We start from the raw sequence: 25,632 nt of genomic DNA on the forward strand, positions 1-25,632 counted from the left end.
GACAGACACCTGCCAGGGCTGGCCTAAGACCTAGGTCACAGAGGGCTGAGCTTGCTGACCTCGGGAGCCATCTCCCAACCCGATGACAGCAGTGAGGAGAAGTTGTGCTGCTCACATGTGACAGCAGCCGTAGCTGGTAGGGTGAAGGGGCTGGTGTGATGGAGAGGGCTGAGTTTTTTGTGAACCGTTTTTCCTTGTGATGGCGAATGCTTCAGGTTCCTAACAGCCCGATTCTCAGTGCTCCTGCCCAGCGACGGCTCAGCATCAGCGCCAGCATGGCAGGAGAATCAGGCCTGATGAGCTGCGTGCTTCCTGAGGAGCTGCTGGTGGAGATCCTTTCAGAGAGGATGCAGGTATGGCAGGGACTTAGCTGGGTGGAAGGAAGCTTGGTGTGTCAGGTGAGGGGGCTGGTGAGAAGGGATGGAGAAAGGGGTTGAGTTAAACGATCTGGTAAGGCATTGGAGAGACAGCTCAGGACAGTAAAGGGCATAAAGAGAAGGAGGCAGAGAGAAGAAAAATAGGGGCAGCGGTGCTAGTGATCTCCTCTAGCTCATCCAAAAATGGGGAGCTTGATAGAGTCAGTGGGAGAGTTGCTGTGGCCGTGGCATGCAGGAGGACAAAGGTGGCCATCAGAGTGGTCCCTTCAGGCCTGGGGACCTGACCAGATATCTGGGGATAGAACATGGGGGAATAGGTGCGTGTCTGTGAACACAGAGCCGCTGCACCTTGGGGTTTTCTTTTTCTATGCGCTTTTCTCTCTTTCCACGTCCTTCGGTGCACTGGCTGGTCTCTGTTACATCATGGAATCATTTGGTCCCCTTGTTGTTTGTGCCTAGCAGGTAAATTCAGCTGCCTGTGTACATCTGGAGGCAGGCTGCACTGCGCTTTGGGACATTCCCTGTACTGCATTCTGGTAGGGCTCCTTGGCGCTCCCAACAGGCCACTCGGGTTTGCTGACCAGCCAGTGAGAATGCTTGCGAATATGCTTTTACGTCCGACTAGTTCTGTTTATTGATGAGAATACCCTGTCCCCTGGAGGGTGGATTTATGTCCTTTGTGTTCCACATTCACAGCTGAGCGACTGCTATCAGGGAGTGGTGTTTGATGGACTAGAGACCCTCTTTGCCTGCAGTATGCCTTCTGCTCTTCTGTGCCTGCTCAAAGCAATCAACAACCGGCGTTACATCTATGCGGTGAACCTGTGCCAGAATTATGCTGCCATGAAGGCGAGGGAGAAGGCCAAGAAAGAGCAGGAAGGTGAGAAGGTTTCTTCTGTGAACACCCAGACAGTCACACCTCTAACACATCTGTCTGTATAGGCATTTCTAATAGCAGCTGTCAGAAAACTGGGAATTTTTCCACCTCCAAAAATTTTGACCAAAACAAAAATATTGTTTTCATCAAAATGTTACGTTGAAAACGTAGATTTTTGGAGTGAGAGTAAAAATTCAGATACCAAAATATTTCAGTTTGGAAGTGTTACTATGGTGCCTCATGGGAGTTGTAGTACAGCCACCTCATGCTCCTATTCTCCTTTGTAGGTCAGGATCCCTGTCAGACTTCCTCTCCCATGATGCATCAGGCAGTGCATCCTGGGTAATCCTGGCTGTGGTGCATGTTGGGAGTTGTGGTCCAGTTCAGGATTCTATCCGTTAAAGGCAAACCAGGGCACACAGTAACCAAGCTATGTATCTAGGAGCCAACACACGGGAGTGGTTTTAGGGAGAGGTCCTGAGATCCCCCTAGTGTGTTGGAGACTCTGGCAGTGGAACAAGGAAGAGAAATTCTCATGGAAGAAAAGGGCACAATCTAGGTGCCTGGGATGAATCTAAGCTCTAGCTCTGTTTTTGGGGTAGCTGTGCTCTTGCATCAGGATCATCAGGTAGCTCTAACTCTCCTATGGATTCATTGCATTCCTGCTGGGACTATCTCCTGGGGGGGAGGGGAATTCCCGCTAAGATTTTCCATACATGAGCAGAGTGAGTTTTGTCTTGTGCACCAATATTGTATCTACATAGAGAGAGAGAGAGAATATGTTATGGAAGAAAGAATACTAAACCAGCCCTTTCCCAGTCGCAACGAATAGGAAGAGCTGTTAAATCAGCACTTTCACCCACATATCATTATTCTGATGGCTGATTATAAGTGCCAGTGTCCTGTATTTGTCCCACAATTTCATAGAATCATAGAACTGCCTTTAGATTCCTTGCTATGTGTAGTATGAGAGACTAAATGTTTTAAACTTTCTTGGCTTACCTTATACTAGCTGAAGTTTTGAACTTTTTTGTTTTTAAAATGATTTGAGATTTTCTAAGAGCTACCTTGCATTATGTGGGCCCCAGCCCAGACACCCATCCCCTAGATCCCTTTTTGCTTGTGGTGCTGTGTGGGGAAACTTGTCAATCCAGAGTCACAGAAAGTCAGCCAGATACTATTGGCAAATTCCCAGAGAACAAGGCCAGTGGGCTGCATCTGCACCGCAGAGTAAGAAGGCTTGAACTCTGGGTCCTGGCTTGACTCAGGCTTGGCCCCTCCATCCCCATGATTTAGCCCTATTTGTGTGCGGACTGAAGGGGTAAAGCCTGAGTTTAAGCTGTGGGCTTACGCTGCAGTGTAGACATGTGCCATCCCCCACCTGCAGCCCCTGACTCAGTGGCTTCTAACCAGAGAGGGGAACATGCCCTTGTGTGACCGTGGGGCACTGCAGAATCTGGCAGCAGGGGGAGGGCTTGTCCTGTTTTCAACTGGTGCGTTTCCCTGGCTGCATGACAGAGCAGGAAAAGAAAGATGCCCTTGCGAGGGAGAAGGCTCGTCTCCAGGAGATGGATGAGGAAGAGTACGACGCTCTCACTGAGGAGCAGAAGGTTCAGTTTGATAACGAGCTGTTGCAAGCGCTACGGGAGCGGAAAAAGAGGTGTGTGAACTGTCCCTGCAGCTGCCTGGCAGAGCTGCTCCATCTTCTGTGCTTACCTGTGCCTTCCCTCAGCACCATGGACTGGCGCTAGCGGGCTGCTTTTATCAGGCAGGCAGGGGTGGCGGTCTGAGCAGGGGTGAGTGGGACGTGGGACTGAAGCTCAGAAGCAGCTGCAGGAAGTTCTGTTTTTCCTCTATGGCTCAGGAAGTGGGAGGAGCAGCTCACAAGAGGTGATAGAGCCTCTGCTCTCACATAAGGACCAAATGACCCTCTTGCAGGGATAGCACACTAGGCTGGCACTTGGGAGACCTGAGTTCTAGTCCAGGCTCTGCTTCTGGCCTCCTGGGTGACCTTGGTAAGCGACTGTCCCTTGCTGTGCCTTAGTTTCCCCATGTATAAAGTAATGATACTAACCTTCCTGTGTCCAGTACTTTGAGCCCTGCTGATTGATGAGAAGGACTGGATAAAACTAGGTGGTATCATGCTTTATCCATCCTAAATTAAGAACAACCCTGTTCTAGAGACATAGAGAACGTCTTCTCTTATTCCTTGAAAATCACGCATCAATGATATTGACTCTGTTTTGTTGCTATTTTCACAGTAGATAACTCCTTCCAGTGTTATCTGCCCAATACCCCTCTCCTTGACTTAGTTCGTGTTGTGGCACTGGCCATAAATATTAATGTAGTCAAAGGGTGCGTGATAGAGAATTAGGTTCTTATTCAGATAATCATACTTATTCAGTAGGAGCACTTACGCATGTACTTAAGTCCCGCTGAAGTCAGTGGCATGGTTAAAGTTAGGCGCTTAGTTAAATGCTTTCCTCAGTTGAGGCCAAACAAAGAGAAGACAAAAAATCAGTGTGTTTGTTTTTAAGTTGAGGTGAGTTCAGTTATGTATTGTGTGGGTTTCCGAATGAGCAGCTGTATTACTGACCTGGATGCTCTGCAGGAGGTGAGAGGGGATTATCTGAGGGTCCCTTCTGGCCTGAGGATCTCTGGGTTTGGCTGTACATTTGTCTCAGGGTGCTGCAGGGCTCAGAGCAGATGGTGAGTTTGAGTTTTCTGTCTGCTTTGCTGAAGGGAGATGGAGAAGTTGGCTCGAGAGCTTGAGGAAAAGAGGTACCAGCAGGAACTGGAGCGCTTGCGAGAGGAAGAAGAGATGAGGAAAAAGACCAAGCGGTTGAGGAGGGATCCTGGAAAAGACAAAGATGAGGCACTGGGAAAGAAAAGCCAGCTGGGAAGCAAACAGGTGCGTGGTTATTTTAATAAAGCTGCTGAACTCTGCTTCTGCGCTGACCTTGCCACGGCACACAAGCCAGCACCAAAGTAGCTGGAGGGCCAATCGCATGTAATTTATGAGGCCAGACAATAGAGATGAATGTGTAACATGGTTCTGTTTTTTAAGACTGTTGGAAACCTGCAGCTGCTGCACAGCACAGTGCTGGTCAGCCAGTGGTGTTTCCCAGTTGAAGCTTGTGGCACCTGCTCTCTACAGACCACGCTGACTTTCCGCAAATGCACTGGCTGGTTTTGACCCACAAAGTGCATGTGGTTTTAGTCTCTTGTATGTTAGGAATTGGTCTTTCTGCCTCTTTTGCATCGTGACATCTGATCTGTTCTTTGTGGCAATCCATCGATGCCTGCTGCTTTGGGCTGGAAGTCCTAGACAGCCCTCCTCTTCCCACCATTGCCTGTCCTGGAGTGTGGGGGAGTCGCAGGGCCCTGCATCCCCTCTGCAGTCACATATAACTGTCAGCCGGCAGGTAGAACAGAAGGGTTATTGGTTCACAAGGACACAGCGTAGCACAGACTTGAGAACATAAGAGCAGCCAGACTGGGTCAGACCAAAGGTCCATCTAGCTCAGTGTCCTGTCTGCCCACAGTGGCCATTACCTGGTGCCCCAGAGGGAGGGAACACATCAGGTAATCCTCACGTGAACCACCCCGTCTCCCACCTCCAGAGAAACAGAGGCAAGGGACACCATTCCTACCCATCCTAGCTAACAGCCATTGATGGAACTAAGCTCCATGAATCTGTCTAGCTCTTTTTTGAACGTGGTTAAAGTGCTAGCCTTCACCACATCCTCTGGCAAGGAGTTCCACAGGTTGACTGTGCACAGAGTGAAGAAAAACTTCCTTTTGTTTGTTTTTAACCTGCTGCCAATTCATTCATTTGGTGAGCCCTACTTCTTACATTGTGGTGGATGTTTTCAGAGAACTATCCACAATGTCAAGATCTCCTGAGTAGTTGTAGCCAAATTAGTCCCTGTCGTGTTTTATGTCTAGTTGGGGTTATTTTTTCCAATGTGCATTACTTACGCTTATCCACATGAAATTTCATTTGCCATTTTGTTGCCCAATAACGTCGTTTGGTGAGATCTTTTTGAAGCTCTTCACTAGGGGTGGGCAATCATTTTTTGCCCCAGGCCACACTGGAAGGGGCGGGGCTGGGATACTTCTGGGTTCCCCACCCCAAGACCATGATTGATCTGGGGTGGGGGAGCACCTTTGCCCACCCCCCCCCCCCCTTCTCCCTAGGTGCCCATGCCCCTGGCTGGGAGGAGACTTCCCACTCTCCCCTGCCCCCAGCCCAATCTTGGCCTAGGGGCGGGGGAGCATACGAAGTTTCCTCCACTCTGTCCCCACCCTGCATGGCGCATAAAAGCACCGCGCACTCCTGGCTGGGTGGGAGGAGGCTTCACACGCTCTCTCCCCCCCAGGCCATTCGGGGCCTGGGAGCAGGGGATCGCATGGCACTTCTAAGTGCCACAGAGTGGAGGAAACTTCGCCCTGATTGGCCTGGGGTGGAGGAGCACGCGAAGCCTCCTCCAGCCCTGCCAGGAGTGCCTGGCACTTCCAAGTGCCATGCATTCCTGGCAGGGCAGAGAAAACTCTGCGCTCCCCCTGTCCCCAGGCCTGGGGGGGAGCAACAGGGCCTTCACTTGGTGGGCCGGATCCGGCCCGCGGAGGCCCTTTTGCCCACCCCTGGACTAAATCAAGCACAGCCTCGCCCCTTGTGGCTTCCAGAACCAGCTGCTCCAAGAAGCAGTCGTTTAAGGTATCAAGAAACTTTATCTCTGCATCGCGTCCTGAGGTGACGTGTGTCCAGTCGGTATGGGGAGAGTTGAAATCCCCCACTATTACTGAGTTTATTCTGGAAGCCCCTGTAACCTCCCTCAGCATTTCAATGTCACTATCGCTGTCCTGGTCAGGTGGGTGATGATAGATCCCTACAGCTATAGTCTTAGTTTTGGAGCATGGAATTCCTATCCATAGAGATTCTATGGAACATTTTGGCTCATTTAAGATTTTTGCTTCACTTGATTCTACATTTTCTTTCATGTACAGGCCACTCCCCCACCAGCACGACCTGCTCTGTCCTTCCAGTATATTTTGTAGCATGGTATGACTGTATCCCATTGATTGTCCTCATTCCACCAAGTTTCTGTGATACCTATTATATCAGTATCCTCCTTTAAAACTAGGCACTCAAGTTCACACATTTTATTATGGCCAGATGCCCCAGAGGGAGGGAACACAACAGGTAATCATCACGTGATCCCTCTCCTGTCATCCATTTCTAGACTAACAGAGGCTAGGGACACCATTCGTACCCATCCTGGCTAATAGCCATTGATGGAACTAACCTCCATGAATCAATCTAGCTCTTTTTTGAACCTTGTTAAAGTCTTAGTCTTCACAACATCCTTTGGCAAGGAGTTCCACAGGTTGACTGTGCACAGAGTGAAGAAAAACTTCCTTTTGTTTGTTTTAAACCTGCTGTTACAGGGATCAATACAATCCATCTTGTGGGTAGGGTTGGCCCAGAGCCAGGGCAGCTGGTCCCACATCCTGGAGCAGGGTTGGATTAAGGAATGGGCTAGCCGGGCAGCTACCTGGGACGCCAACCTATAGCTGCCATCAGGCGCCGAGCACCCGGCTCCTGGATCGCAGGCTGCAGCATCTCCCAGCAGCCACCCTGCAGCGGCCGCCCGGAGCAGGGGCCGCGTTAACCCCTGCAGCACCAGCCAGCAGTGCCCTTCCCCCCGTGGCCACGGGTCAATGCATGGCCAGGCTTGGCCTGCCCTGGGCTGCGCCGGGCTGGGCACGTGCGTCCTGCCGCTGCCAGCTCTGGGCGCCTTCCCCCTTGTGCTGGGCGGGGGCGGGGCCGCGCATGCGCCCTACCTTGCTCGCCAGCACGGGGGTGGGGCCGCGCATGTGCCCTCCCCCAACGCGCGGTGCAATTAAACTGTCTGCCCAGAGCGCTGGAATGGCTCAGTCCGGCCCTGTCCTGGAGGGAGCTCCGCCCCCTCTTCAGATTCCCAGACAAAGTGTCACCAGGGTGCACCCCCAATGCAGAGATCCTGAGCTATTGTTGTGTACATGCTAAGATGGGGCAGCCCCACTGAGAGCCACACCCAACATTCGTATCCCCAGCCGGGTTCCAGTGCAGTGCCCGGGGAAACTGAGGCACACGCCGAATTACCACAGAGCAGCAGAGGACAGTAGGAATCACATAACAAAGCAGAGTGAACACAATGCCCAGTATGTCGTACAGGGCCAGAATCTCTTTTATTGGGGCGTGCTGCCTGGGCTGTATTCACTAGGGCCCAAATGTCCGAGATGCCGGGCACACCCTCTTCCCATTCGCTTCATGGCAGTCCCTTACAGCAGAGCTGAGTTTGGTTGGCAACCTGGGCTCGCCCAACCACTACCCTCATTGCTGCCTTTTCAGCCTCTGCGCCTGGAGAAGCGGTAGCTGAGGAGAGCGTTGTGCGGGGATGCGACAGCGCTCGCCTGTCTCTCACACGCCAGCTTGCCCTCTCCTTGGTGTCCATGCTGCGTCTAGCACAGGAAGCCCTAGAACAGGCCCAGGGTTCTGAGGGAGGTGCAAACGATAACCTTGCTGGCTAGGGGTTAGTCAGGGCCATCCCTACCAATGCACAAAGGACGCAGGTGCATAGGCCCCTGAGGCACCATGCAGCTGCCAGAGTGGGGGAGTAGCCAGCCTCCAAGTCAGTGGGTGCACACGCCAGGCTGGGGCTGCTGCAGAGCGTAAGGAGTCTCCCTCTGCCCCCACCCCTACATGGAGCCCAGCCTCGGTCTCCCCCTCTTCCCCAGGAGGAGCTTCTATGATGAGGTAACTGACTCTGTGGACATGGGAAAGTCAGTGGATGTGATAGACCTTGACTTTAGCAAGGCTTTTGATACGGTCTCCCACAATATTCTTGCCAGCAAGTTAAGGGAATGTGGATTGGATAAATGGACGGTAAGATGGATAGAAAGAGGCTAGAAGGCCGGGCCCAGCGGGTAGTGATCAATGGCTCGATGTCAGGATGGCGGTCGGTTTCTAGCGGAGTGCCCCAAGGTTCGGTTCTAGGGCCGGTTTGGTTCAATATCTTTATTCATGACCTGGATGAGGGGCTGGATTGCACCCTCAGCAAGTCTGCAGATGACACTAAGCTGGGGGAAAGGTAGATATGCTCGAGGGCAGAGATAGGGTACAGAGAGCCTTAGACAAATTGGAGGATTAGGCCACAAGAAATCTGATGAGGTTCAACAAGGACAAGTGTAGAGTCCTGCACTTGGGACGGAAGAATCCCAAGCATTGTTACAGGTGGGGACCAACCAGCTACATACAGTAGTAGCAATTCTGCAGAAAAGGACCTGGGGGTTGCAGTGGGTGAGAAGCTGGAGATGAGTCAACAGTGTGTCCTTGTAGCCAAGAAGGCTAATGGCATATTAGGTTCATTAAGAGGAGCTTTGCCAGTAGATCCAGAGAAGTGATTATTCCCCTTTATTCGGCTTTGGTGAGGCCACATCTGGAGTATTGTGTCCAGTTCTGGACCCCTCACTATAGAAAGGATGTGGACACATTGGAGGGGGTACAACGGAGGGCACCCAAAATGCTGAGGGTGCTGGAGCATGTGACCTATGCGGAGAGGCTGAGGGATTTGGGTCTGTTTACTCTGCAGAAGCGAAGAGTGAGGGGGGATTTGAGAGCAGCCTTCAACTTCCTGAAGGGGGGTTCCAAAGAGGCTGGAGAGAGGCTGTTCTCAGTAGTGACAGATGGTAGAACAAGGAGCAATGGTCTCAAGTTGTGGTGGGAGAGGTCCAGGTTGGATATTAGGAAAAACTATTTCCCTAGGAGGGTAGTGAAGCACTGGAATGGGTTCCCTAGGGAAGTAGTGGAGTCTCCATCCCTAGAGGTGTTTAAGTCTCGGCTTGACAAAGCCCCGGCCAGGTGGATATAGTTGGGATTGGTCCTGCCTAGCGCAGGGGGCTGGACTTGACCTTCTGAGGTCTCTTCCAGCTCCATGGTTCTATGATTCCCAGGGCTGAGCAGCAGGACCCCTGCAGGGCATGGGCCCCCCACCTCTCAGGAGGGAGGAGCTGCTGATCAAGTATTAATTTGGAAAGAGATCCATGTCCACCAATGCGTCCCCCCGTGTCTCCCTCCCTGCCCACCCACCGTCACCCTGTTCTCCTGCCCCCCACTCCGCTGCACCCATCAGTTCCCCACTCATTGCCTGCCCTACACTCCACTGTTTTCCTCTTCCCCTGCCTCCTCCCAGTCTCCCCAATATCCCCATTTCCCTGCCCCCCCCCCCACTGGCCTCTCCTGTTCCCCTACCTCCCCTTCCATGCACCCTCCCCACTCTGCCTTTCCCCTGGTCTCCTCTTTGCGTTTTTTCCAACTGTGGGTTCTGGACAGGGTTCATAACAGACTGGTTTTCCTTTTTTTGCCAGTGTCGGTGGCATTTTAAACATCTTGATCAAAATCATGTGAGATTGCCATTTAACAATTTGGTTGCAAAAAATGCTGGTTAATGGTCCTGAGTCCAATTTCAATCTTTTTTAAAAAGGAAATCAGCACCTTAGCCAAAGCTAGGGAATGAAATGGAGAGTTATTTGTGACCCGTGGGTTGCGGGAGGGACGGGGCCAGTTTCCAGCAGAGAAACAAAAGATGTTGACACCTGGTCCTGCTAAACGAGCGCTTAGTCCGTCAGCACTAGAGGGGGCTTCAGTGGGTTAAACCGTTTTTAATGAAGTGCAAGTGGCAAGTTTTCCAATCCTGTCAACTTATGCTTGTTTTGTGAAGAGCAAGTCGGGGGAAGGGGGGCAATTTATTCGTACTGCATAGGGCACCAGAAATCCTAAGGACGGCTCTGCAATCGGTACTTGAAAATGTTCCCTTCCCTTTCTGTACCCCGACTTGATAGGCTGCCAATAGCTTCACGCCCAATCGGTCGGACCTCAGGCTGAACGAAGGGGTAGAGAGGAAGGTGTCTGTGAGGGAGCGTCCAGATTCCATGGCATGTGACAAGGAGGACAAGAAGAAGCGGAGCAAACAAGCTCTGCCGGACCCCCTGCCACTCGGGCCGATGCCCCCTCCGATCACAGAGCAGGAGGACACCGAAAAAGAGGTGGCAAGTGACCACGAGAAGAGCTTGAGACAGAGGTTTAAAGTCTATGAGGCTGCCCAGAAGGAAATTGTCCAGATTTTGTCGCTCTGGGACCGGGTGCAGGGTGTCCAGCTATCAGCCCCGGGCCTTGAGGAGCCTCAGCATGAAGCAGAAGATCAGCGTCAGGCTCCGTCTGGCCGCAAGGGCCGGAAGGACAGGGAAAGGGAGCGTCAGGAGAGGCTGGAGAAGGAGAGAGCTGAGAGGGAACGGCTGGAAAAGGAGAGAGCTGAGAAGGAGCGCCTGGAAAAGCTAAAGGCACTGGAGGAGTCCAAGGTGTCTGGACTGGAGGGAGAAGCGGTGGAAGGAGCAGACAAAGACCAGGACGTGGGGATACCATGCTTGGACTTCCAGGTCCTGAACTCAGAGGAGCCAAGTGAGAAGAGGATCCTGGAGAGTGGCAAGCTGCCAAAAATAGAACAGGTGACCCCCTGTCTCCCCCGGGAAAGAGAGCAGTGGGGAACCCAAGGCAGAGAAAGGCTGCGTGATTTGCCCAGTCTTTATTAGGCTCCAGCCTGAGAGGTGCTGAGCTTGGAACTTTGCAACCCTGAGCCCTGTTGCAGAGCCTGGAGGTGCGTGTATGTAACAGGAACCTGGCCCCAGGCCTAGAGTACTCCAGAGCTGCTTCTCACGGGGACTCGGGTCAGCCCTGCGTGTCTGGGAATAGGTGCAAAATGGTGTTATCCAGTATTAGCCCCATCTTTGTTCTTCCGCTTTCGTTTTCTTTTCCTCCTCTTCCTCTTCCTCCTGTCGCATTCTCTTTCCTCATCTCAGACGTCTCTCCTTCCTCTCCTCTTCTCTGGCTCGGCCCTCCTGGCTGCTCCTTTCCAACGGAGAGAGATCTGCAAATAGCCCGAGTCCGGTGGCTGCTGGGGCCACAGTGCTGACCTCCGTAACTCTGTGATAGATTCCTCCCCCTGTCTGGCAGGAAAGATTTCCGTGGGCTGACAATGCCCTGGGCCTTTTCCACTACATTAGTGCTCATAGCCCACTCTCACGCCTGCCTCGTGGGCAGCAGTAACACACGGCTCCTCTCTGTAGAAGAAGCTGGAGGCTACGATGTAGTCTCGAGAATTTTTAGTAAAGTCATGGACCCATCACAGGTAATGACCAAACGTTCATGGCCTCTGACCTGCCCAGGACTTGTAAGATACAAATACCCCTGACTAAAGCGTCGCTGTTCTGTAGGGCACTCCCATGGTGGCACTGTGCTGCGGGAGGGGGCAGCCTAGGGCCCCACTGCTCGTGCAGGGCAGAGCTCAGGCTGGGCACCACTGCTGATGCTCCAAGGTGCTGGGTGGCTTGGTTCCCTGCTGCTGCTGCTGCTCTGGATAGGAAGCAGCTTGAGCCCTTGTCACTGCTGCTCTGGGTGGGGGAGCACGGCCTAGGGCCTGCTGCTGCTGCTTCAGGTGGCAGGTAGCTCAAGGTCCTGCCACTGTTTCTTTCTGGTTGGGGAGAGGCCCAGGATGCTGCTGCTACTCACAGACTGCCAGCTGCTTGGGTCCACCTGATCAGTGGCCAGTGCAGCTGGCACCTGGGGGCCACCTCAGCCTGGGTCAGCTGCTCGGGTGGCTGCAAAAACCCTGCAGGTCCCGGAAAGTCACGGAGTCCATGACTTCTGTGATCTGCATGACGGTGAAGGAGGCATTAATGAAAGGCTTTCTCTCCTGGCTTAGATCTTGGATGGCTTGGGGCTTGGTCCATCAGGGCCACCCAACCCTCCGACTGCGTTTTTCTCCGTGATTCCCTACCCAGAGAAACGGATGCCTCATGTGGCTGGAGAAGCCCTCAAGCACTTCACCTTTGTCGTGCCTGAGGATACGAATATGGATGAGGAAAAGAAGGGTGCTGAGGGCAGTGCAGAAGCTGCTGTTGCTGTCCTTGTGGCCAAGGTACCAGGCTAAGTAGCAATGGGTTTTTCTTTCTTTTTCCGAAGGTTCCCAGGGGGATGGAACGATGGGCTGTGCACTGCAAGACCTGACCATGTGATGAAATTGCAGTGCAGAAATGACATGTCCCTGTGTGTAGGAAAATGTAGACTGATATCAGGCTCCAGCCCTATTCTGTGTTTGTACAGCACCTTGCACAACAGGGGTCCCATGTGTTGTAATAAAGTAATTAATAAATAATAATGAACCGTAAGCTGTGATTTGCACATACTGTTCCCATGACTTCACACACCGCTGACCTGTGGCACTTGCACAAAGACAGTTTTCCTGGACCCTTGCAGAGTCATGGTAATGGTGCATGCATATCAGCTGCGCAGTTGGAGATGCATATTTTTAACATGTTAACCCTGCTGTTTCTGATCCATCACCCCGATGTTACTAACTTTTAAAGAACCACAGCTCCTCTGTTTGCTGTGAGGATTCGCGCCCACTTGTGGGCCTTGAGCTTGGACCTGAGCTGATTTAAAAACCAAACCAAGCTGTTTCCAATTCTCCTTTAAGTAAAGAACCATTTTCTCTACTGTGTAGTTCAAAGCACCGGGGGGGAGGAGAAATCAATGTCAGTCAGCAAAGGGGGGGGGAGGAGAAATCAATGTCAGTCAGCAAAGGGGGGGAGAGGAGAAATCAATGTCAGTCAGCAAAGGGGAGGGAGAAATCAATGTCAGTCAGCAAAGGGGAGGGAGAAATCAATGTCAGTCAGCAAAGGGGGGGGAGGAGAAATCAATGTCAGTCAGCAAAGGGGGGGGGAGGAGAAATCAATGTCAGTCAGCAAAGGGGGGGGAGGAGAAATCAATGTCAGTCAGCAAAGGGGGGGGGAGAAATCAATGTCAGTCAGCAAAGGGGAGGGAGAAATCAATGTCAGTCAGCAAAGGGGGGGGGAGAAATCAATGTCAGTCAGCAAAGGGGAGGGAGAAATCAATGTCAGTCAGCAAAGGGGGGGGAGGAGAAATCAATGTCAGTCAGCAAAGGGGAGGGAGAAATCAATGTCAGTCAGCAAAGGGGGGGGAGGAGAAATCAATGTCAGTCAGCAAAGGGGGGGAGGAGAAATCAATGTCAGTCAGCAAAGGGGGGGGAGGAGAAATCAATGTCAGTCAGCAAAGGGGAGGGAGAAATCAATGTCAGTCAGCAAAGGGGGGGGAGGAGAAATCAATGTCAGTCAGCAAAGGGGGGGAGGAGAAATCAATGTCAGTCAGCAAAGGGGGGGGAGGAGAAATCAATGTCAGTCAGCAAAGGGGGGGAGGAGAAATCAATGTCAGTCAGCAAAGGGGGGGAGGAGAAATCAATGTCAGTCAGCAAAGGGGGGGGAGGAGAAATCAATGTCAGTCAGCAAAGGGGAGGGAGAAATCAATGTCAGTCAGCAAAGGGGGGGGAGGAGAAATCAATGTCAGTCAGCAAAGGGGGGGGAGGAGAAATCAATGTCAGTCAGCAAAGGGGGGGGAGGAGAAATCAATGTCAGTCAGCAAAGGGGGGGGGGGGCAAAGGGGGGGGGAGAAATCAATGTCAGTCAGCAAAGGGGGGGGAGAAATCAATGTCAGTCAGCAAAGGGGGGGGAGAAATCAATGTCAGTCAGCAAAGAAGATGGAAGGGGAAGAAAAGCCTTTGAAAGGTTCTTACAGAGCATGAAAAGTCACAAGCTGCAACCCCGTTGTTCTGGTTAGGAGTTTCCAGGCATTTCACAAGCAGAGATTTCCTTGATGAAATGAAAAACCAAACAACAAATGGGAGGCGGAAAGAAGCCGTCCATCAGGCGTAGGGCGGATGCTCATTATTTGTTATCTGTCCCACTGACCCACCTGAAGGCCTTAGGTAGAGCTAAGGCGCACAGTGCCCGTAACAGGAGCTGCTTGCACACCACCTGAAGGCCTTAGGTAGAGCTAAGGCGCACAGTGCCCCTAACAGGAGCTGCTTGCACACCACCTGAAGGCCTTAGGTAGAGCTAAGGCGCACAGTGCCCCTAACAGGAGCTGCTCGCACACCACCTGAAGGCCTTAGGTAGAGCTAAGGCGCACAGTGCCCCTAACAGGAGCTGCTTGCACACCACCTGAAGGCCTTAGGTAGAGCTAAGGCGCACAGTGCCCCTAACAGGAGCTGCTCGCACACCACCTGAAGGCCTTAGGTAGAGCTAAGGCACACAGTGCCCCTAACAGGAGCTGCTCGCACACCACCTGAAGGCCTTAGGTAGAGCTAAGGCGCACAGTGCCCGTAACAGGAGCTGCTTGCACACCACCTGAAGGCCTTAGGTAGAGCTAAGGCGCACAGTGCCCGTAACAGGAGCTGCTTGCACACCACCTGAAGGCCTTAGGTAGAGCTAAGGCGCACAGTGCCCGTAACAGGAGCTGCTTGCACACCACCTGAAGGCCTTAGGTAGAGCTAAGGCGCACAGTGCCCGTAACAGGAGCTGCTCGCACACCACCTGAAGGCCTTAGGTAGAGCTAAGGCGCACAGTGCCCCTAACAGGAGCTGCTCGCACACCACCTGAAGGCCTTAGGTAGAGCTAAGGCGCACAGTGCCCCTAACAGGAGCTGCTCGCACACCACCTGAAGGCCTTAGGTAGAGTTAAGGCACACAGTGCCCCTAACAGGAGCTGCTCGCACACCACCTGAAGGCCTTAAGTAGAGCTAAGGCACACAGTGCCCCTAACAGGAGCTGCTCGCACACCACCTGAAGGCCTTAGGTAGAGCTAAGGCACACAGTGCCCCTAACAGGAGCTGCTTGCACACCACCTGAAGGCCTTAGGTAGAGCTAAGGCGCACAGTGCCCCTAACAGGAGCTGCTCGCACACCACCTGAAGGCCTTAGGTAGAGCTAAGGCGCACAGTGCCCCTAACAGGAGCTGCTCGCACACCACCTGAAGGCCTTAGGTAGAGCTAAGGCGCACAGTGCCCCTAACAGGAGCTGCTCGCACACCACCTGAAGGCCTTAGGTAGAGCTAAGGCGCACAGTGCCCCTAACAGGAGCTGCTTGCACACCACCTGAAGGCCTTAGGTAGAGCTAAGGCGCACAGTGCCCCTAACAGGAGCTGCTCGCACACCACCTGAAGGCCTTAGGTAGAGCTAAGGCGCACAGTGCCCCTAACAGGAGCTGCTTGCACACCACCTGAAGGCCTTAGGTAGAGCTAAGGCGCACAGTGCCCCTAACAGGAGCTGCTCGCACACCACCTGAAGGCCTTAGGTAGAGCTAAGGCGCACAGTGCCCCTAACAGGAGCTGCTTGCACACCACCTGAAGGCCTTAGGTAGAGCTAAGGCACACAGTGCCCCTAACAGGAGCTGCTCGCACACCACCTGAAGGCCTTAGGTAGAGCTAAGGCGCACAGTGCCCGTAACAGGAGCTGCTCGCACACCACCTGAAGGCCTTAGGTAGAGCTAAGGCGCACAGTGCCCGTAACAGGAGCTGCTCGCACACCACCTGAAGGCCTTAGGTAGAGCTAAGGCGCACAGTGCCCCTAACAGGAGCTGCTCGCACACCACCTGAAGGCCTTAGGTAGAGCTAAGGCGCACAGTGCCCCTAACAGGAGCTGCTTGCACACCACCTGAAGGCCTTAGGTAGAGCTAAGGCGCACAGTGCCCCTAACAGGAGCTGCTCGCACACCACCTGAAGGCCTTAGGTAGAGCTAAGGCGCACAGTGCCCCTAACAGGAGCTGCTCGCACACCACCTGAAGGCCTTAGGTAGAGCTAAGGCGCACAGTGCCCCTAACAGGAGCTGCTTGCACACCACCTGAAGGCCTTAGGTAGAGCTAAGGCGCACAGTGCCCCTAACAGGAGCTGCTCGCACACCACCTGAAGGCCTTAGGTAGAGCTAAGGCGCACAGTGCCCCTAACAGGAGCTGCTCGCACACCACCTGAAGGCCTTAGGTAGAGCTAAGGCGCACAGTGCCCCTAACAGGAGCTGCTCGCACACCACCTGAAGGCCTTAGGTAGAGCTAAGGCGCACAGTGCCCCTAACAGGAGCTGCTCGCACACCACCTGAAGGCCTTAGGTAGAGCTAAGGCGCACAGTGCCCCTAACAGGAGCTGCTTGCACACCACCTGAAGGCCTTAGGTAGAGCTAAGGCGCACAGTGCCCCTAACAGGAGCTGCTTGCACACCACCTGAAGGCCTTAGGTAGAGCTAAGGCGCACAGTGCCCCTAACAGGAGCTGCTTGCACACCACCTGAAGGCCTTAGGTAGAGCTAAGGCGCACAGTGCCCCTAACAGGAGCTGCTCGCACACCACCTGAAGGCCTTAGGTAGAGCTAAGGCGCACAGTGCCCCTAACAGGAGCTGCTCGCACACCACCTGAAGGCCTTAGGTAGAGCTAAGGCGCACAGTGCCCGTAACAGGAGCTGCTTGCACACCACCTGAAGGCCTTAGGTAGAGCTAAGGCGCACAGTGCCCGTAACAGGAGCTGCTTGCACACCACCTGAAGGCCTTAGGTAGAGCTAAGGCGCACAGTGCCCGTAACAGGAGCTGCTTGCACACCACCTGAAGGCCTTAGGTAGAGCTAAGGCGCACAGTGCCCGTAACAGGAGCTGCTCGCACACCACCTGAAGGCCTTAGGTAGAGCTAAGGCGCACAGTGCCCCTAACAGGAGCTGCTCGCACACCACCTGAAGGCCTTAGGTAGAGCTAAGGCGCACAGTGCCCCTAACAGGAGCTGCTCGCACACCACCTGAAGGCCTTAGGTAGAGTTAAGGCACACAGTGCCCCTAACAGGAGCTGCTCGCACACCACCTGAAGGCCTTAGGTAGAGCTAAGGCACACAGTGCCCCTAACAGGAGCTGCTCGCACACCACCTGAAGGCCTTAGGTAGAGCTAAGGCACACAGTGCCCCTAACAGGAGCTGCTTGCACACCACCTGAAGGCCTTAGGTAGAGCTAAGGCGCACAGTGCCCCTAACAGGAGCTGCTCGCACACCACCTGAAGGCCTTAGGTAGAGCTAAGGCGCACAGTGCCCCTAACAGGAGCTGCTCGCACACCACCTGAAGGCCTTAGGTAGAGCTAAGGCGCACAGTGCCCCTAACAGGAGCTGCTCGCACACCACCTGAAGGCCTTAGGTAGAGCTAAGGCGCACAGTGCCCCTAACAGGAGCTGCTTGCACACCACCTGAAGGCCTTAGGTAGAGCTAAGGCGCACAGTGCCCCTAACAGGAGCTGCTCGCACACCACCTGAAGGCCTTAGGTAGAGCTAAGGCGCACAGTGCCCCTAACAGGAGCTGCTTGCACACCACCTGAAGGCCTTAGGTAGAGCTAAGGCACACAGTGCCCCTAACAGGAGCTGCTCGCACACCACCTGAAGGCCTTAGGTAGAGCTAAGGCGCACAGTGCCCCTAACAGGAGCTGCTTGCACACCACCTGAAGGCCTTAGGTAGAGCTAAGGCACACAGTGCCCCTAACAGGAGCTGCTCGCACACCACCTGAAGGCCTTAGGTAGAGCTAAGGCGCACAGTGCCCGTAACAGGAGCTGCTCGCACACCACCTGAAGGCCTTAGGTAGAGCTAAGGCGCACAGTGCCCGTAACAGGAGCTGCTCGCACACCACCTGAAGGCCTTAGGTAGAGCTAAGGCGCACAGTGCCCCTAACAGGAGCTGCTCGCACACCACCTGAAGGCCTTAGGTAGAGCTAAGGCGCACAGTGCCCCTAACAGGAGCTGCTTGCACACCACCTGAAGGCCTTAGGTAGAGCTAAGGCGCACAGTGCCCCTAACAGGAGCTGCTCGCACACCACCTGAAGGCCTTAGGTAGAGCTAAGGCGCACAGTGCCCCTAACAGGAGCTGCTTGCACACCACCTGAAGGCCTTAGGTAGAGCTAAGGCGCACAGTGCCCGTAACAGGAGCTGCTCGCACACCACCTGAAGGCCTTAGGTAGAGCTAAGGCGCACAGTGCCCCTAACAGGAGCTGCTCGCACACCACCTGAAGGCCTTAGGTAGAGCTAAGGCGCACAGTGCCCCTAACAGGAGCTGCTCGCACACCACCTGAAGGCCTTAGGTAGAGCTAAGGCGCACAGTGCCCGTAACAGGAGCTGCTCGCACACCACCTGAAGGCCTTAGGTAGAGCTAAGGCGCACAGTGCCCCTAACAGGAGCTGCTTGCACACCACCTGAAGGCCTTAGGTAGAGCTAAGGCGCACAGTGCCCCTAACAGGAGCTGCTTGCACACCACCTGAAGGCCTTAGGTAGAGCTAAGGCACACAGTGCCCCTAACAGGAGCTGCTCGCACACCACCTGAAGGCCTTAGGTAGAGCTAAGGCGCACAGTGCCCCTAACAGGAGCTGCTTGCACACCACCTGAAGGCCTTAGGTAGAGCTAAGGCGCACAGTGCCCCTAACAGGAGCTGCTTGCACACCACCTGAAGGCCTTAGGTAGAGCTAAGGCGCACAGTGCCCCTAACAGGAGCTGCTCGCACACCACCTGAAGGCCTTAGGTAGAGCTAAGGCGCACAGTGCCCCTAACAGGAGCTGCTCGCACACCACCCGAAGGCCTTAGGTAGAGCTAAGGCGCACAGTGCCCCTAACAGGAGCTGCTTGCACACCACCTGAAGGCCTTAGGTAGAGCTAAGGCGCACAGTGCCCCTAACAGGAGCTGCTCGCACACCACCTGAAGGCCTTAGGTAGAGCTAAGGCGCACAGTGCCCCTAACAGGAGCTGCTCGCACACCACCTGAAGGCCTTAGGTAGAGCTAAGGCGCACAGTGCCCCTAACAGGAGCTGCTCGCACACCACCTGAAGGCCTTAGGTAGAGCTAAGGCGCACAGTGCCCCTAACAGGAGCTGCTTGCACACCACCTGAAGGCCTTAGGTAGAGCTAAGGCGCACAGTGCCCGTAACAGGAGCTGCTTGCACACCACCTGAAGGCCTTAGGTAGAGCTAAGGCGCACAGTGCCCGTAACAGGAGCTGCTTGCACACCACCTGAAGGCCTTAGGTAGAGCTAAGGCGCACAGTGCCCGTAACAGGAGCTGCTCGCACACCACCTGAAGGCCTTAGGTAGAGCTAAGGCGCACAGTGCCCCTAACAGGAGCTGCTCGCACACCACCTGAAGGCCTTAGGTAGAGCTAAGGCGCACAGTGCCCCTAACAGGAGCTGCTCGCACACCACCTGAAGGCCTTAGGTAGAGCTAAGGCACACAGTGCCCCTAACAGGAGCTGCTTGCACACCACCTGAAGGCCTTAGGTAGAGCTAAGGCGCACAGTGCCCGTAACAGGAGCTGCTCGCACACCACCTGAAGGCCTTAGGTAGAGCTAAGGCGCACAGTGCCCCTAACAGGAGCTGCTCGCACACCACCTGAAGGCCTTAGGTAGAGCTAAGGCGCACAGTGCCCCTAACAGGAGCTGCTTGCACACCACCTGAAGGCCTTAGGTAGAGCTAAGGCGCACAGTGCCCCTAACAGGAGCTGCTCGCACACCACCTGAAGGCCTTAGGTAGAGCTAAGGCGCACAGTGCCCCTAACAGGAGCTGCTCGCACACCACCTGAAGGCCTTAGGTAGAGCTAAGGCGCACAGTGCCCGTAACAGGAGCTGCTCGCACACCACCTGAAGGCCTTAGGTAGAGCTAAGGCGCACAGTGCCCCTAACAGGAGCTGCTCGCACACCACCTGAAGGCCTTAGGTAGAGCTAAGGCACACAGTGCCCCTAACAGGAGCTGCTCGCACACCACCTGAAGGCCTTAGGTAGAGCTAAGGCGCACAGTGCCCGTAACAGGAGCTGCTCGCACACCACCTGAAGGCCTTAGGTAGAGCTAAGGCGCACAGTGCCCGTAACAGGAGCTGCTCGCACACCACCTGAAGGCCTTAGGTAGAGCTAAGGCGCACAGTGCCCGTAACAGGAGCTGCTTGCACACCACCTGAAGGCCTTAGGTAGAGCTAAGGCGCACAGTGCCCGTAACAGGAGCTGCTCGCACACCACCTGAAGGCCTTAGGTAGAGCTAAGGCGCACAGTGCCCCTAACAGGAGCTGCTTGCACACGCCCTGGGTGCCAATAAATCTCTTGCCTCCATTCTTGACTTTTCGTTCACCTCAGTGCCATTGCTCTTGGCCAGGCGCTATTGTGCCTTGGCAGAGCACTTTGTTGTCTCTCCTTTGGGGTCTCCTGAGCCCTTTCTGACCATCTTTCCTTGCACTGGCTTGCAGGAAGAACAGCTCACCCCAACCAAGGGCAGACTAAAAAAGGACAAAGCAGAGCCCACCCGCGAGGCTCCAAAGGATAAGCGTAGCACAGGCCGCAAGAAGGGTCTACAGGGCCCAGTAGCTCTAGCACCACTATCAGAACTGGATCAAAGCAGCTTGATTGGGGAGCAATCCCAAGAAAAGATCCTCAGGTGAGCCACCAACACAGCCTGATGCACCTAGCAAGGAGCCGGATGAGTAGGGGTCCTGGAGGCTGGGAATGTTCCTTCTGCCTCGGGAATTCCTAAGGGCCCCAGCAGGCGAACTGAGGGCAGGGGAGGTGCCTGGGGCTCCGAGTAGGTCTCATTCTCATGCGGGATCAGTGTGTGGCTCTTTCCTTAGCTGTGATGGATGCAGAAAGACTAGAATCTGCCCACTTCCGTGCCAACGAGTGACTGGGCAAGCAGGCCCACTGTCTACACTCAGCACAGACCTTGTCAGACCAGATCCCTCCCAATGGCTCTGCTGTTCTCCTGTGTGTTGGGAAGTCCCCAAAGGGCCAGCGCCAGACGGGGACATTTATCAGACTTCCTGGGGTTAATGTGTATGTCTCCCTGGGCTACTCTGAAATAAACCCAGCCGTTCTGCACCTTCTGCCAACCTGCCAGTGCCTCCCAGAAGATGGACCTAGTGGCACACCCTGGAGATCAGCCAACACAGGCTGCTGGACTGGCTCTGAGAGCAAATTGCTCTGGTCCCCAGGACCTTCTGCTGAGACTTCCTGGCCTCTGGTGGGTCATGGGAAGAGAGAGCCTCTCCGAGCTGGGTCCCAGCCCCCCAGGGATCAGCATTCAGAGGGAGCCCCTGTAGTTTCTCTCCAAAGCGACAGGGAAGCAGTTGTCAGAAAACTCTTGTCATGGGCTCCCTGCAGCTAGTGGCGCTGAGACGGAAAACAACCATGCTAGGCATTAGCCGCCTCTGGCTGGGCTGCAAGGGTGGTTCATGTGGACCACGTGGTAGGTACCAGCACCACGGAAGTCACAGATGCGGTGGCATGTTCTGCTCTAGCAGGCGAGACACCTGAGTGTCCACAGTCTCGCTGCGTGCCAGGTCTGCATACAGAAGCCAGTCTGGCAGGGGTCCTACGGTTTTAGCTTCTACCCCAGCCCGGTTGGTGTCTGAAGCACACAGAGTCTCCTCTCTCACTGCCAGGCTCAGCAGCTTCCGCTGGATAGTGCCTGCTAACGGAGAGGTTGTCTTGAAGATACACTTCTCCTCCATTGTGGCAGGGCAGTTTGATCAGACCCTGAACTTCGAGATCTTGGGCACACGCCGACAGTACCAGCTTTACTGCAGAGGCACTTGCACTTACCCTGCCATCAGCCAGGACCCCAGGTCAGTGCCTGCATGCCCGGCAGAGCTACTGGGCTGCTTGGTAGAGCAGCTCTCAAGAGGGCTAGAGGGAGCCTGAGCTTCTGAATCTGACACCACCTTTCAGGCTGGCTCTGGAGTGGGAGAGAAGTGGCAGCTCTGCTGGGCCCTGTGAGCACTCAGGCCATGCTGCCACAGCACCCTGCACCAGACCTTGCCCTGGTCAGCTCATGCATGCCATGCCTGACGGCAGTGGAGAGCTTGCAGGGTCGCTGTGACTCTCACAGCCAGGGCCAGAAGCCAGGAGTAAAGTAACGAATCAGAGCAGAGAGTTGGCAAGTTACATGGGACACTCCAGCTCCTCAGAATTGGTCTCCCTGGCATGTCAGGGAGCCTGAGGGGAACCGAGTCGGGGGAGCTGGGTATTGCATGGGTGAGGGGAGGTGAGACCCAAGCACATCCATGCTACAGTGCTGACGCCTTGAGCTGTCTGGGCTATAGATGTGGTCAGTAGAACACAAGTCGCTGCTTCTGTGACCTCCCCCAGGATCTGAGCACCTCACCTTCTTGTTGTGTGTCTGCCCCCACAACATTCTTGTGAACCAGGACAGTGCTACTTCCCCATTTTACAGGTCAATAGGCAAAGGGACCTGCCCAAGGTCATTCAGAAAGTTTGGGGCAGAGCCTCATGTTGAAGCCAGGTCTGAGACCCTCGGTTAGTAAAACCATCATCCTACCCAGCCTTCTTCTCTAGTGGCTTCCTGTGCTCCTCTTTTAACCATGTTCTCCTAGGTTCCGGGAGCACCCGTATTGTAACTAGTCTCCTGTTTGAGGGGATTCAAGGGAGTCCAACTCACACCACTCTTTCCACTTAACTTGTGATGCATCATAATCTCCAGCTGAGTCCATAGGCCACAGGGGTTTTACTGTGTAGGAATGAATGGGCCTTGTGCGGGACAAGTGGTGGATTTGCCCAGGAAAGAGCCTGCTCCCTGCCTTTGACAATGTTCAGCATGTCCATTTGTAGCAACACTTGTGTGGGAGGAGAGCAATGTCTCTTCCCAGCGAGATCATAGACCCATAGAGCTGGAAGAGCCCTCAGGAGTCATCAAGTCCAGCCCCCTGCCCCAGGCAGGACCAGCCGCAACTAGATCAACCCAGCCAGGGCTTGGTCAAGCTGAGACTTAAACACCTCTAGGGATGGAGACTCCACCACTTCCCTAGGGAACCCATTTCAGTGCTTCCCCACCCTCCTAGTGAAATAGTTTTTCCTAATATCCAACCTAGACCTCCCCCACTGCAACTTGAAACCGTTGCTCCTTGTTCTGCCATCAGTCACCACTGAGAACAGCCTCTCTCCATCCTCTTTGGAACCTTCCTTTAGGAAGTCGCAGGCTGCTATGAAATCCCCCCTCACTCTTCTCTTCTGCAGACTAAACAAAGCCAAATCCCTGTCTCTCCTGATAGGTGATGTGCTCCAGCCCCCTAATCATTTGGTTGCCCTGCGCTGGACCCTCTCCAATGTGCCCACATCCTTTCTGTAATGGGGGGCCCAGAACTGGACACAATACTCCAGATGTGGCCTCACCAGAGCCGAATAAAGGGGAATAATGACATCTCTGGATCTGCTGGCAATGCTCCTCCTAATGCACCCTAATATGCCATTAGCCTTCTTGGCTACAAGGGCCCCCTGTTGACTCATATCCAGCTTCTCACCCACTGCAACCCCCAGGTCCTTTTCTGCAGAACTACTACTTAGCCAGTCAGTCCCCAGCCTGTAACAATGCTTGGGATTCTTCCATCCCAAGTGCAGGACTCTACACTTGTCTTCGTTGAACCTCATCAATTTATTTTGGCCTAATCCTCTAATCTGTCCAGGTCACTCTGGACCCTCTCCCTGTCCTCCAGCGTATCTACCTCTCCCCCTAGCTTAGTGTCATCTGCAAACTTGCTGAGGGTGCAATCCAGCCCCTCATCCAGATCATTAATAAAGATATTGAACAAAACCGGTCCTAGAACCGAACCTTGGGGCACTGCGCTAGAAACCAACCGCCATCCTGACATCGAGCCATTGATCACTACCCGCTGGGCCCGACAGTCTAGCCAGCTTTCTATCCATCTTACCGTCCATTTATCCATATTCCCTTATTGTGGGAGACCGTATCAAAAGCCTTGCTAAAATCAAGATATATCACATTCACCGACTTTCCCATATTCACAGAGCCAGTTACTTCATCATAGAAGCTAATCAGATTGGTCAGGCACGACTTGCCCTTTGTGAATCCATGCTGACTATTCCTAATCACTTTCCCCTCTTCCAAGTGCTTCAAAATGGATTCCTTGAGGGTCCCTTCCATGATTTTTCCGGGGACTGAGGTAAGGCTGACTGGTCTGTAGTTCCCTGGATCGTCCTTCTTCCCTTTTTTGAAGATTGGCACTACATTTGCCTTTTTCCAATCATCTGGGATCTCTCTCGATCTCCACGAGTTTTCAAAGATAATAGCCAAAGGCTCTGCAATGACATTTGCCAACTCCTTCAGTACCCTCGGATGCACTAAGTCCGGAACCATGGATTTGTGTATGTTTAGCTTTTCTAAATAGTTCCTAACTTGTTCTTCCCCACCAAAGGCTGTCCACCTCCTTCCCATACTGTGTTGCCTAGTGCATTTTTCTGGGAGCTGACCTTGTCCGTGAAGACAGAGGCAAAGAAAACATTGAGTGCTTCAGCTTTTCCCACATCATCTGTCACTAGGTTACCTCCCTCATCCAGTAAGGGCCCCGCAACTTCTCTTATGACCCTCTTATTGCTAACATACCTGTAGAAACCTTTCTTGTTATCCCTTGCTAGCTGCAATTCCAATTGCGCTTTTGCCTTCCTGATAACTCCCCTGCATTCTCGAGCAATATATTTATACTCCTCCCTAGTAATTCGTCCAAGTTTCCACTTCTTGTAAGCTTCCTTTTTGTATTTAAGCTCACCATGGATGTCCCCGGTAACCAGTCTGGTTGCCTACCATATTTGCTTTTCTTGCTGCGCATCGAGATGGTTTCTTCCTGTGCCTTTAATAAGGCTTCTTTAAAATACTGCCAGCTCTCCTGGACTCCTTTCCCCTTCATGTTAGCATCCCAGGGAACCCCACCCATCAGGTCTCTGAGGGAGTCAAAGTCTGCTTTTCTGAAGTCCAGGGTGTGTGTTTTGCTACTCTCCTTTATTCCTTTGGTCAGGATCCTAAAATCTACAATCTCGTGATCACTGCTGCCCAGGTTGTCACCTGCCTCTTCTTCCCCTACTAGTGCCTCCCTGTTTGTGAGCAGCAGGTCAAGCTGTACATGGCCCTGGTTGGTTCCTTCAGCACTTGTACCAAGAAGTTATCCCCAACATCCTCCAAAAACGTCCTGGATTGTCTGTGTATTGGTCTCCCAACAGATGTCAGGGAGAACCAGGGCCTGAGATCTGGAAGCTTCTCTCAGTTGTCCGAAGAAAGCCTTGTCCACCTCATCCACCTGATCCGGTGGTCTATAGCAGACACCAACCACAACGTCACTCCTGTTGCTTCCACCTCTAAATTTAACCCTTAGACTCTCAACAGTCTTTTCTCCCTCTAAATACTGGAGCTCCAAGCAATCATAGTGCTGTCTTACGTACAATGCAACTCCTCCTTTTCTTCCTCACCTGTTCTTCCTGAACAGTTTATACCCTTCCATGACTGTGCTCCAGTCATGCGAGTCATCCCACCAAGTCTCCATTATTCCAGTCAATCATAGTTCTTTCACTGGGCAAGGGCTTTTAATTCTTCCTATTTGTTCCCCAGGCGTCTCGCATTTGTGTACAAACACATTAGATAACCAGCTGATCATCCTAC

General features: G+C 53.7%; 1 protein-coding gene across 6 annotated transcripts in view; it reads left to right on the forward strand.

The window, feature by feature from the left end:
* HYDIN (HYDIN axonemal central pair apparatus protein) overlaps positions 1-25,632 on the forward strand; it is a 389,432-nt gene that overhangs the window by 285,938 nt on the left and 77,862 nt on the right. For all 6 annotated transcript variants that reach the window (XM_089781371.1, XM_089781372.1, XM_089781370.1 and 3 more), the window contains 8 exons: positions 216-353; positions 1,074-1,257; positions 2,773-2,914; positions 3,997-4,165; positions 10,141-10,803; positions 12,057-12,272; positions 20,423-20,610; positions 21,611-21,793. In XM_089781371.1, the coding sequence (XP_089637497.1) occupies positions 216-353; positions 1,074-1,257; positions 2,773-2,914; positions 3,997-4,165; positions 10,141-10,803; positions 12,057-12,272; positions 20,423-20,610; positions 21,611-21,793 (1,883 nt within the window). The remainder of the gene's footprint in view (positions 1-215; positions 354-1,073; positions 1,258-2,772; positions 2,915-3,996; positions 4,166-10,140; positions 10,804-12,056; positions 12,273-20,422; positions 20,611-21,610; positions 21,794-25,632) is intronic.

The sequence above is a fragment of the Pelodiscus sinensis genome, chromosome 12, assembly GCF_052426305.1.
Source record: "Pelodiscus sinensis isolate ZL-2025 chromosome 12, ASM5242630v1, whole genome shotgun sequence".
NCBI classification, from domain to species: domain Eukaryota; kingdom Metazoa; phylum Chordata; order Testudines; family Trionychidae; genus Pelodiscus; species Pelodiscus sinensis.